Genomic DNA, 12,348 nt, shown 5'->3' with positions numbered 1-12,348 from the left:
GAAAAGAAAAGAAAGATAGGCTTTATTTGTGAGTTTCTGTAACACAATACAAAAAGATTGTAGAGCTATTCCAACACCATACCAAACCTATTCTACAGCAAGGTATTTGTGTTGCTCAAATTCCAAAAAAAACCACACCCCACAACCCCAATTCAATTTTTGTCTTTTATATTTGCATGGTCCAACAAAGATTACACACCTTTAGTACGTGTAAAGAGGCAGGATGCCAAGGGCTGAAACAAGCTATGACAATGCCTTTTGATGGAGAGTAGCTTAAATAACATTGAGTAAAACAAAGTAGGGCATATTTCAATTTCAGTGCCCCAGGAATACATAGTGGCGAAAAAGAAAAGCTTTTACATCAGTAGTTGTTTTCAGTTCCATTTGTTGGATCATAGTCACAATAGTTCTTTGAATTTAACAGATCTAGTACTGGGAACCCAGCATATTGTACAAAGGTTGAGAACCAATAGCAGAACATTTTACTAACATGCTCAGCAGTGGTAACCTAAAAGACCTAACTTATTACTTATCAGCTTTAGGTTTCAGATGTACCATGGAGATGAAATGAGATGTTGCAAACTAAACAAAACATAAACGATTAGACTTAATACATCTTTCTCTGTCCCCATTATGGCTAGAAATAATCTAGCAATGGAAAGTTAAATTGTCTACATTGAGAGGGGGCAGGGGAAAGAGAAAGAAATATTTCTTTGCGATTTTTATCTTTCAATGACACTTCAACTATAAATTGGCTCACACAAAATGTTCCTTTGGAACAGAAAGATGACACTTCTAGGGTGAAAGCATTGAAACTGTTGATGGGAAATAATTTGATTTATTTCTTTTTAATACTGTTTCTTGTTATGAACATTATCCCTTGCATTAACATTAAATCAGGGTTTTTTTAAAAAAAAATCTGAATAATTTCAACAGTTTACACACTACTTTAAGATTACTTTCCTAGCCTATCTCTGGTGGAGAAACTGACATTATCTAAATATTTTTTCTTCATAAAAAACAGTGCTTCTAAAGCAGACATAATGGGGGGGGCATTGACAAAACTACAAGGGTCAAAAATATTATATTTCTGCACTGTTATTCTAAAGCACTAGAAAACATAACTACATTATTTTAAAATAGAGATACAACTTAATGAAATGTGGGGTATATGTGCCAAGATATTAGCAATGCAAAAGACCAGCTTAAGCATATTTTCCCTAAATCAATTACAAAAAGAAAAGGTGCCTTTTTAACAAGTACGCACAAAGATTGATCAAACATTGTTCTTATTCCATGTTACAAATGCTACTTGTTTATAAAACTGAAACCTTCTCTTGCATTTAAAATGTACAGCATACACTACGCTTTGCCTTTTCTCTTACCCACTCATTCAATCCATTTAAACAAAAATAAACCATCTAATGCACATGTTTATGGAACAATTGCTGATATGTTATGCATTATTACTTGCATAGAGCAGAAACTTTACTCGGAATTGCTAACCGTGAGTCTCAATTGTGCCCATCATTTGGCAAGCGCCGGTGCCAACAATCACATTTTGTGGCACATAACCTTTAGCCGTATTTATCCAGGAATTCCCAGACATTCCAAACAACTCCTGTATTATACTTCCATTACCAGCAATGGAATAAGTATTTTGCCTTGGCTTTCCCAAATCAATCCAGCACTGTAATCGGATATGCTCTAAGACCGCATCTTTCCTTGCACGTGGAAAGAAAAACCAGCAACCCATTGGTTTCTTTTCTTTTCCAGAGTAGCTAGTAACTCAGATGATGTGGCTAAGTGAGTATTTGGTAGGTTGTACAGTCTTGGCTGCATGTCAACTATGCAAGCTGAGCTAGTGAAAAGAAAATTGCCGTCCATTGTAGGAACAACAACACAGCTGGCACAAGAATTGTTCTCAAGCTTGTACCTTTGAGCCAGTACAGGTTTGGCATTTCATTCTCTAAACATTAATTGCAATGGAAAAACTGACAGGGTCTTCCAAGCCTGGCATCTATCCATCTGCCATGAGTGTATACAAACCATAGTTTGTTTCTCCTGGTTTAATGTACAGCAAAATGTTTACTGAATGCAGATGGTGAAGTAGAAGAAAAGGGATCACTAGATCCTAGTTCTCCGTAAGAGCTCTGCTGTGCTCCAGAATGTGCCTCCGGTGTCATTCGCTGCTTTCGTCTTTCTCTGAAGATGCAGGACTATCGCGAACAGGCAGCAGGTCATAATGAGAGGGGATGTGACTGTTTTTTGGCAGATCGTAAAGATCTTGGCTGAAAGGTCCCTTGTTATTAAACGTTCCCTGGATAACGCTGACTGTAGGTTCTGTAATAATAAAAACATACAAACACATTGGTGCTCCGATATTGGATGAACAATCACAACATTTAATGAAAATTAACGTAGTAGTCCCATTGTGGTTTTCTGTACTTTAAAAGCCTTCAGTATTTCTGATACAGCATCAAACAATCTTCAGTCACATTAAAGAAGACTGTGAAATAACTGTAACTCAGTATATTCATGAAAATGCAAGTTAACTACAAAATTAAACATACCCTAGTATGTACCGTATATGGATGAAGGGCAAGGGGCTAGAATTATTTATACTAAATAAAGACATGAATGAAATACTGTTTTTCATATGTTCATCTATTACGCATTGTGAGCTTATGCCTGGTTTTCAGTTCAGCCACACTTCGTAAAATACGTATTATTTTTAACTTGAGAAACGCTTCCAGGATGTGCATTTGTGTGTACAATGATGGCAAAACACTCTGTCAGGACTCACCAACTTCATAGACATTCTTGTTGGTGGAAGCAGAGTTACTAATTTCTGCATAGGCAGAATCCCTTCGTGCTGGAGACTTCATTTCAACATATCCACATTCTGTATGTTTTGGTGTCAGTGCTGGCGGGTCTTTAATAGTGGCATAAGGATTTTCAGAACTGCTTAAGGAGCAGTTACTTAAATTGTATTCAGAATTCTTTACTAGATCTGAGAAAACAGGAAAAAATGTTTTAATTGTTCTCTTCAAAGAATAATATATTTTAATGACAAAATTAAGCAAAACGCATATGATCTTTAAAAATTAAACGATCTTTTTGCTTTTTGGCAAGTCTCCTTTGACATTTTCGGATTTCATATTTTAAGACAGTGAAACAAACTAATGAACAAAATGATATCCACAACGCTCCTTTTCAAGTAAGTTGGAGTTAGACTCTAACCCAGTCTATTGTGGAGCTCCAGGTGAGCTCACATGCAGGACTGATCAGGCCCACAGGCTGCTTAGCTTCAACAAGGCTGCAACATAAGATGCCCCAAGACCAATATCTGAGCTCCAATATATTTAGATCTGTAAGAAAACTCACCTTTCAGAGATTTCCCTGTACAGCCTCTATCGATTCCAAAAGCTCCTGTAAAATATTGAGAGGCATGATGGCATTAAATTGGGATAAAAACAGCAGACTTAAATTCCCAAAACAGACATTTTAAAAATCTATTGCAATTTAGTCTTTTCATTTTTAATGCACAAGTTTATCGGACATTGTTGCCACCCTAAGGTCTGTATAACTGCATATATTAAGAGCCTGCATTAATCTGCCTATATATCATAGTTAAATTCCCAGAAGCCATACTCTTGGGGAGATAGCTGGAAAACATCACCATATTCTCTTTGCAAAAAATGACGCATGTTGTCTTCCCCCCATAAAACACAAATTGTGATGCACAAAACTGGCGGCATCATCATCATCATCATTTTATTTATTTATTTCTGTACCAAGCTCATTGAGGTAGCCTCCATGCTTCCAGTCAGCAGGTAGGGTTCCTGTGTAGTCCACAACAGGGCCTCGCTTTCCAGAATCCACATTTTTAAGATTCACAAACAGTTGGTTGTTGTTTGACTGTTTCAAATAAAGACAGAAGGCAGAGAATGAAGATGGCAACTGCTCGGCAACATTTGTCATAGAGAGAGCAACTGTAGTGCAAATAAAAAGATATGGTGTTTTATACATGTAAAGGTAAGGTAAAGGATGGTTAAGTCCAGTTAAAGGCGACTATGGGGTTGCAGCGCTCATCTCGCTTTCAGGCTGAGGGAGCCGACGTTTGTCCATGTGGCCAGCATGGGTCATGTGGCCAGCATGACTAAACCGCTTCTGGCGCAACAGGACACCGTGATGGAAACCAGAGCGCATGGAAATGCAATTTACCTTCCCACAGCACCGATACCTATTTATCTACTTGCACTGGTGTGCTTTCAAATTGCTAGGTTGGCAGGAGCTGGGACAGAGCAACAGGAGCTCACCCCATCACGGGGATTCGAACCGCCAACCTTCTGATTGGCAAGTCCAAGAGGCTCAGTGACTTAAACCACAGCACCACCCGCGTCCCCTAACCTTTTATACATGTAACATACCAGGAACAACATTCCTTAAGTATGTAGCTAATCTATATTTTTACCTTTGCCAAAGTCATCCTGTCCATGTTGTTGGCATTCACTTGGTTTGAACACTGCGTTAGAGTGTGATAGCTTGGGTTGGAGAAGTAATGGCTGTTAGCATTGCCACCATTACTGTGAGGCATCGTCTCTGTGAAAGGAATGAAAAAGTGAGTGCTGCGTCATTGCTCATCCTTGGCCTTACGCAACTATGCTGAAGAACAAGCCAACAGTTCGCCTAGAATTAAAATACAATATGGATTTATATGATCAATACAGATTGTTCCTAAAATGCATCTTCCTCTATATGATACAATCCCACTGCCTTTCAGATTTTGACTGATAGGAATCTCCTGTCTTTCTTGTGTCTCTATATATCTTCTCTTTCTCCTCCAGTCGTCGCTCAAGCTACTTATAGTCTCTCAGCCACTGCTGTCTGCTTGTTTCACTAACCTCTTAAACAGGATACAGACAAAAACGGATATGTTGTCTTCCCTCTCCAAACCGTTTCTATGAGACAAGCCACACAGAACACTGGTATCCTGCTAGTTTCTCCCTGCTTCACATGCTGGGAGTCAGCCTTGGGGAAATTTACGGCACTTTTTTCACACAGCCCTCCCACTTCCCTGAGTTAAATTTCTCCTTCCTCCTTTAACCACAGTTGAAAGTTTACTGGAAGGAATATTAACTTCAGTTAAGGCTAACCAGCTTTTTCCTTAAGCCAGAATGCAAAATGGTAGAGTGATTCTCTGATAAGCATCTTGACGGGTACAGTCCTTGGCTAGCCATGTTTGACAGCGTCTATTGTAGCCAAAAACCATGGGCAAACTTGGCAAAAACATTTTTTAGAATCATAGAATCATAGGGTTGAAAGGATCATCTAAGTCCAACCCCTGCAATGCAGGAATCCTCCACCAGTCGTAGGTTTCGAACCCAAAACCCTGGGATTAAGAGCCTCGTGTTCTACTGAGCAACCTAACCCTTGGAGAGACTTGCGCTGAAAGGTGGCATATACGGTAAATAGTTTAATAAACAAAAGTATTTATATTGTGAACTGCCCTGAGATGTATGGGTATAGAGCGGTATACAAATTTAATAATAAAATAAAATAAAAATAAACAGACAAGGGGTGCTGCTTGTATAGAGTCTTTGCTATAGGCACTGTGTCACTACAGAAATTGCTGACATAGTAAAGTGTTACTAAACACCTGTAAGTGCATGAAAATACACAGCATATGAACTTGATAAAGCTAAAAGAGGATAAACAGTTCTGAAAGTCAGAGAAAACCTGCCGTTTGCTAAAGTATGCACTCAGCATAGACAGGATTAAGCTTTGTATCACTGTGTTCCTACCTGAAATACTGTAGTCTGTATTGATGACCCTCATGGCAGGAGTATAGGTAACTGCAGGCATATTTGTTTCCTTCCCCTTCTGCTTTTGCCTATAAATGATAAATAGTGCTAGCAGGAAGAGGACGACAAGGACAAGAATAATTATGCCCGCGATGGCTCCAATCTGGTAAGAATCAGCAGGGATGGCAGCGCTAGTGCGGCTTAAGCTGTTCAAATTTCCCACTATAATTACTCCAGCTGGGAAAGAAGAAAGACAAGATGCATGTAAGACGTAGTTTTAACTTCAGTGCCTACTCAATATGTTCAATGGGGCTTACTCCATATTAATACACTAAATGTAGTGCCACATCCTCTAAGCAAAAAGTGAACACTCGTTAAATAAAATGCAGACGATTTCCACACAATTTGATGAAGTGCAAGTGCTGCAGAGAAGATCGAGCAAAATGATCCACACAGAAACATGAAGTTTGGGAGCCAAATTACCACTCCACTTTATCAGGCAGCCTAGAATACTGTACATTTCTAGGAGCAGGTAGGAAGGAAGGAAGTACCTAAGACTGCAAGTTGAAACATACCTACAACCATTTGTGCATTAACCAGCACTGATATGTTCTGTCGCTATTTGTAATGTTCGCAAAGAAGAAGGAAATAACATCGGAGACGTATATTATAGTGGGAGAAAGATATATGCACTAAGTATGTATCAGAGGATCGCCAAAGCATGTGTCATCAGGACGCAACATCATCAAAGTTAGAAATCATGTCATTCGTTATTCAGATCTAGATACCCCCCACATTACTTTCTCATGCTTGCGCTCTTGGGTTGGGGCAACTGGCTAAAATGTTTCAAACGGCTCTAATTTTGGTTCCTCTGTTTTCTTTTTGTTTAGTTGGGGTTGGCAGTTATTTTAATTTGGGTATAACTGTAAACTGTTTAATATTGTTATTGTTGTTGGTTTCTATGGTTTGTTTGTTTCTTGTAGAGGATATTTTGTTTTTTAATGTTTGATGCTTTGTTGTGTTCTTATATATGTTGTAAGCCGCCTAGAGTGGCTGGGGAAACACAGCAAGATGGGCGGGATATAAATTTAAAAATATGTATATTATTATTTATTACAACCAGCAGCGATCAGCAGGGTAGTCTTCCCAAAGCCAAGTGTCACTGGCACTGAGAGTTACTGAGAGAGAGACAGGTGAGATGACAGGGCAGAGGTACGCTAGAAGGGGCACGCCAGCAGGATTTTTGGATTAGCTATGCTGCCATGCTGTATTCTCGGTAACCAGCAGTGGCACTCAACATTGGGAAGTCAGGTGAACAATGCTATGCCCTTGACCACAACTGCCCACAACTCAATCCTATACATGCCTACACAGAAATTAAGTTTCTCTGGACTGCATTCAATTAAGGTTTACTTGGAGCACTGAAATTAATGTGCATCGCTAAATTAGGCCCATTAATTCCAGTGGAGCTACTCTGAATAAAGGTAAGGTAAAAAGGTAAAGACCCCTGGATGGTTCAGTCCAGTCAAAGGTAACTATGGGGTTGCTGCACTCATCTCGCTTTCAAGCCAAGGGAGCCGGCATTTGTCCACAGACAGGTTTCCGAGTCATGTGGCCAGCAGGACTACACCGCTTCTGGCACAATGGAACACCGTGACGGAAGCCTGAGCAAACGGAAACGGCGTTTCCCTTCCTGCCGCAATGGTACCTATTTATCTACTTGCACTGGTGTGCTTTCGAACTGCTGGGTTGGCAGGAGCTGGGACAGAGCAACAGGAGCTCACACCATCGTGTGGATTTGAACCACTGACCTGATCGACAAGCCCGCTGAGTTCAGTGGGAATTATTCCCTGGTAACTGAGTACAGAATTGTGGCCTTAGTTATAGGTAAACCCTGTTAGAACAGCGGGACTTGCTTCTGACTGAATATGGATCCGATTGCACTGTTAGGCTGAAGTTCTGATCATACTTGCAATTAAGCAGCGGGACTTGTGTCTGCATAAATATGCAAAGGATTGCCCTACAATGGCATGTTGCATCACCCTAGCATGACCACTTGCAGTGTTCGAAACTCCAATTGTTCCAGGCGCATTTTGCGGCAGGGAATTTCATTGGCGCAAATAGTTTCTGAGCTCTGGGCACAGTACTGTGCTTAAGATTTCAGATTAAAACTGCAGAGTGGAAGGAAAGGAGGACCTTTTTCTGCCTCCACGCTTCCACCTACTCTCTGAAGACTGGAGAAGAGACCCTCTTAAGAATATTAGAGGGGTGGGCAGGGGAAGGACTAGACGGTGTGAAAAATGAATCTAAGATTTTAGCTGCAGTTCATTCATTTTTAGCTTTGTATTCTTGCTATTTAAGAAGTGCACCTAGACATTCCATTTTTGCACCCATAACCTAGGTTTAAGCTGCCATTTAGCTCCTAGCTTTCATATCTCAGTTTCTAACACTGACCACTTGTCTAATTAGGGTACTCCAGTAGAAGAAATATCCTATTTTTCCCTTCTCATATTTTTATTTCTTTTTGGTGGGGACGGGGAAGTTAGGCGTGGCATTTTTGTCATCATTTTGCAATTCTTCTTGCATAAATACCAGCGTTTCAAAGCTCGTTTTTATTTTGGCATTATAGGAAAATATTACCTTGGTCACACCTCGCTCCTTTCCACCCAGGGCTGCAGTAGCAGGTTCCTGTGATGTGGTCACAAGTTGAGTTGTTCAAACAGTCACAAATTTGCCGGCAGCCATATCCATATGTACCTGAGGGGCATTCTGTAAAAAAGAATAACAAAGTATGAACTGCAGCTTCCCACCCCTTTTAGCCTTTTCCAGTTTGTGCTCAGCTGAAATCTCTCAGTGATGGTAACCATGATTGAGTAAATCAGAACTGTGTGTAACTGAAATCTTTAATTGGTTAGCAATGGAAAATGAGGAGGGAGCACACCATACGATTAAAGAGCATTGCTGCAACACATCAAACAATTCTATCTCCAGGTGTTCTGCAGTTTTCTAGAGAAAGGCCAATGAATAAGGCATTAAATGTATTATGATTTAATGTAATATGCTTATGGAATAAATTGTTTTTATCTTATTTTATTAATGAAACTTTTAGATGTTCCCAAATTAGAATGTGGCCATCATCTTATATAACACTAGAATTAATTTTCCATTGTTGCTCTTCTGAAAGTCTGGCTTGTGTAGAATTAAAAACTCTACAATTTGCCATTTTCAAACCACCTACTGTACTTTTTATAGTTCACTGCAAGAAATCTTGTAGATTTCACAGGCTATCCCTAGGTGGCAGTGTTTCATTCTGCAAGTTCAAAAAAAATCAGCCCCAATCGATGTGTTTAAAATATGTTCACAAATGCATATCAAGTATGATTGAAGCATATAGGCTTAAAGAGGTTCCATTTATTCAGTAACAGAGGGAAGCTGACACTGTGCTTCTTAGAAAGCGCCACTCAAATCCAGAGTGTTAGGCGGCTAAGAAACCAGACAAATGGCAAGCTCACAGAACAAAAACAACTTCTTCAGTTTTTCTTCTGGTGCCACCTATTTTACAAGTTATGCCTAGGTAGATACGTTTTATTCAGATTGAAGTTCAGTCTCCTGGCTAATAACTGTAAACATTTTGTACCCCCAAAATGCACAATTTAAAAGAAAAAAATAGCATAATTATAGCGATTTGCTTCCTTTTTGCGGTGTGTCAAAAAATAATTATTCTCAAAACAATGAAACAAAAGTAACTCTTTGAAAAAGGATGTTAACAGTCACCAGTGGTCTTCTAGAAGTTCTTAAAATCCTGAACACAATCTACTAAGACACTGCTGCAAGGAGCCCTACATACATGCCATATATTTAAAGCACACGACTTTCCCCCCAGAGTCTTAGGATCTGCAGTTTCTAAAGGGGGGCTAGACTACAGGGGTAAACTACAGTTGCCAGGATTTTTGTGTGCTTTAAATGTATTATCTGATTTAAATGTATGGCGTGCAGATAGGCTGGGTTCCGCTGGAGTAGAAGAAGCCTTCAGCCCAATCTTATACATGTAAGCTCTATTTGCTTTGGTGGTATTTACTTCCCTGTGACTCTGGGTTAGGGTTGCAGCCTCAAGCATTTCACTATCTATTTTTATTGATTGATTGATTGATTGATTGATTGATGATTGAATTTATATACCACCCTATACCCAGAGGTCTCAGGGCGGTTCACAGAACAAAAATCAAAATATAAACCCACAAAAGACAGTATCACAAAAACCAACAACCCAATCCAATCAACTAAAGGCCTGGTTAAAAAGGAACGTTTTTGCCTGGCGCCTAAAGGTGCATAATGAAGTCACCAGGCGAACTTCCCTGGGGAGAGCATTCCGCAGATGGGGAGCCACTGCAGAGAAGGCCCCGTTCTCGTGTTGCCACCCTCTGGACCTATCTACTTTTAGTTTCATTGATTTCAAGGGAGATGGGGGGGGGGAATAAGCAAAGTCACCAAGGCCCTCCACCAAATCTGTGAACTGAAGGAGCCTCGCAAGGCGAAGTCTTGACTCAACCACTTACTATGCATTCAGTTTCACTTAACTCAATATGTGTAACACCGAGTTGCAAGCCTATACTATGGATGCGTCTTACAGAAAACCTCCACTAGCTGTCAATATGGAATTTTCACAGTCTTGGCTTAGTCCTGAGTATGAAAAACAGCTATGTAAGATCTAATCCACTTATTAATTTTCCTTTCACTATGTGCAAGGACCCTGTTGCCAACATACTCTGTTCACAGTGTTTTCCCATGAATCCTGTGCGACATGTACACTGCCCTGAGATGTGATCACAGTCGGCTCCATTCTGACACTGGCAGATTAATGCACAGTCCTTTCCATAAAACCCCAAAGGACATCCTGTAGGAGAAAGGAAGAGAGAGAGAAAATAAAACAGCCTATACTTAAAACTAGCTTTGTGGCTTTTTAATAATATATTGAATGTTACCATAACTGACACACAGAATTTATACTTCCCAATTCATTTGCCAAACAAGATATGAAGCCTGAAAGTGATTATGTGAATAACACTGGTCACATTACTTAGAAAGTAGCGGGATTTAGTGTAAATTTAGTGGGAAGCAAGACCTACTGAGTTTAAAGATGTTTAGCCCCAGGTAAGCATACATAATACAGTGCTGTGATTCTTACTACTTCCTTAGACTTTCAATGTAACGCCCGTGGGATTTCAAGTAAGAAGAGAAAGGGATGACTTTTCAGTACAGTGGTACCTCAGTTTATCAACTTGATCTGTTCCGGAAGTCTGTTCTTAAACTGAAACCATTCTTAAACCAAGGCATGCTTTCCCTAATGAGGCCTCCCACCTTCGGTGCCCTTCCACTATTCGGATTCTGTTCTTAGACCGAGGTAAAGTTCGCAAACTGGGACATTACTTCTGGTTTTCCGGAGTTCGTAAACCGAATTGTTCGTAAACAGGACTGTTCTTAAACCGAGGTACCACTGTAATGCCATTCTTTGGACATACAGTGGTACCTTGGGTTACAGACGCTTCAGGTTACAGACTCCGCTAACCCAGAAATAGTACCTCGGGTTAAGAACTTTGCTTCAGGATGAGAACAGAAATTGCGAGGCGGTTAAGAACAGTTTCAGGTTAAGAACGGACCTCCAGAACGAATTAAGTTCTTAACCCGAGGTACCAGTGCATATCTTACAGAGAATTCCGGTGCACAAGACTGAGGAGGGGATCCCACACAAATATTCCATTTCAATCTGAAGACTTATTATTCACAGAGATGCTAGACTCAGCCAATTTCTATTTTGAGCCAGTTTGTTCTGTCCCACTTTTGTTATTTGGTGGACTTTTAAAAATTACAGAAATGCACAAAGAATAGCATTTAGATTCTACTCATCTTTTCCTAAAATATGCACTTTGTGTGTCTCCTAAAATATACATTTTTGTACAGATTTATCTGCTAAATAGCATATTTATGTTCATTTCTTTAGAACTGAAACTGCATTGCAAAATTTGGAGAAGTGCACAATCTGACTGACAGCGACATTCCTGTCTGCATACAATTAGGCAAATTAGGTCAGTTTGCTTCAAATTGTTGCCCAAGTGAATTCCCCCCCCCCGCCCATCCCTAATTACACATAGAGAGATCGTCATTCAAAACCAGCAAGCAAAAAAATCCCGAGCACTGATGGTTCAAGCAGCACAGAGCAACCATATGGCTCTGCAATAAATACATGGGCTTCTTCCCAGCATTATTGAGTTTGTGTGCTTCAAAAAGTGAAGTCATGCCATTATTATAAGCGTGGGTGAAGGGCACTCAGCGGCCAAGATCTTTTGGAAAAATATGCTGACATGCAAAACAATCTTCATTCTCAATGGTACAAGGGGACTTCCATTTATTTAAATTTATATACAGCTTAATTGCAGAAAAAGGCTTCAAAGCAGTTGACGAAAAAGACAGAGCAGTAGAATTACTACTTTAAAAATCACAACTGTAATTTAAAACATAAAGAAGGGCGATGTACTGGTGGTAT

General features: G+C 39.9%; 1 protein-coding gene across 2 annotated transcripts in view; it reads right to left on the bottom strand.

Moving 5' to 3' along the window:
- Positions 1–12,348, bottom strand: part of MEGF10 (multiple EGF like domains 10) — a 114,066-nt gene continuing 101,718 nt past the window's right edge. For both annotated transcript variants that reach the window (XM_053407941.1, XM_053407940.1), the window contains exons 18-25: positions 10,573–10,701; positions 8,448–8,576; positions 5,808–6,044; positions 4,478–4,605; positions 3,798–3,921; positions 3,388–3,432; positions 2,807–3,013; positions 1–2,343 (exon numbers count right to left, since the gene is read on the bottom strand). In XM_053407941.1, the coding sequence (XP_053263916.1) occupies positions 2,183–2,343; positions 2,807–3,013; positions 3,388–3,432; positions 3,798–3,921; positions 4,478–4,605; positions 5,808–6,044; positions 8,448–8,576; positions 10,573–10,701 (1,160 nt within the window). In that variant the 3' untranslated portion in view covers positions 1–2,182. The remainder of the gene's footprint in view (positions 2,344–2,806; positions 3,014–3,387; positions 3,433–3,797; positions 3,922–4,477; positions 4,606–5,807; positions 6,045–8,447; positions 8,577–10,572; positions 10,702–12,348) is intronic.

This window comes from Podarcis raffonei, chromosome 11 (assembly GCF_027172205.1).
Source record: "Podarcis raffonei isolate rPodRaf1 chromosome 11, rPodRaf1.pri, whole genome shotgun sequence".
NCBI lineage: Eukaryota > Metazoa > Chordata > Lepidosauria > Squamata > Lacertidae > Podarcis > Podarcis raffonei.
The sequence above is the reverse complement of the archived record's forward strand: the minus strand, read 5'-3'. Positions and strand labels throughout refer to the sequence as shown.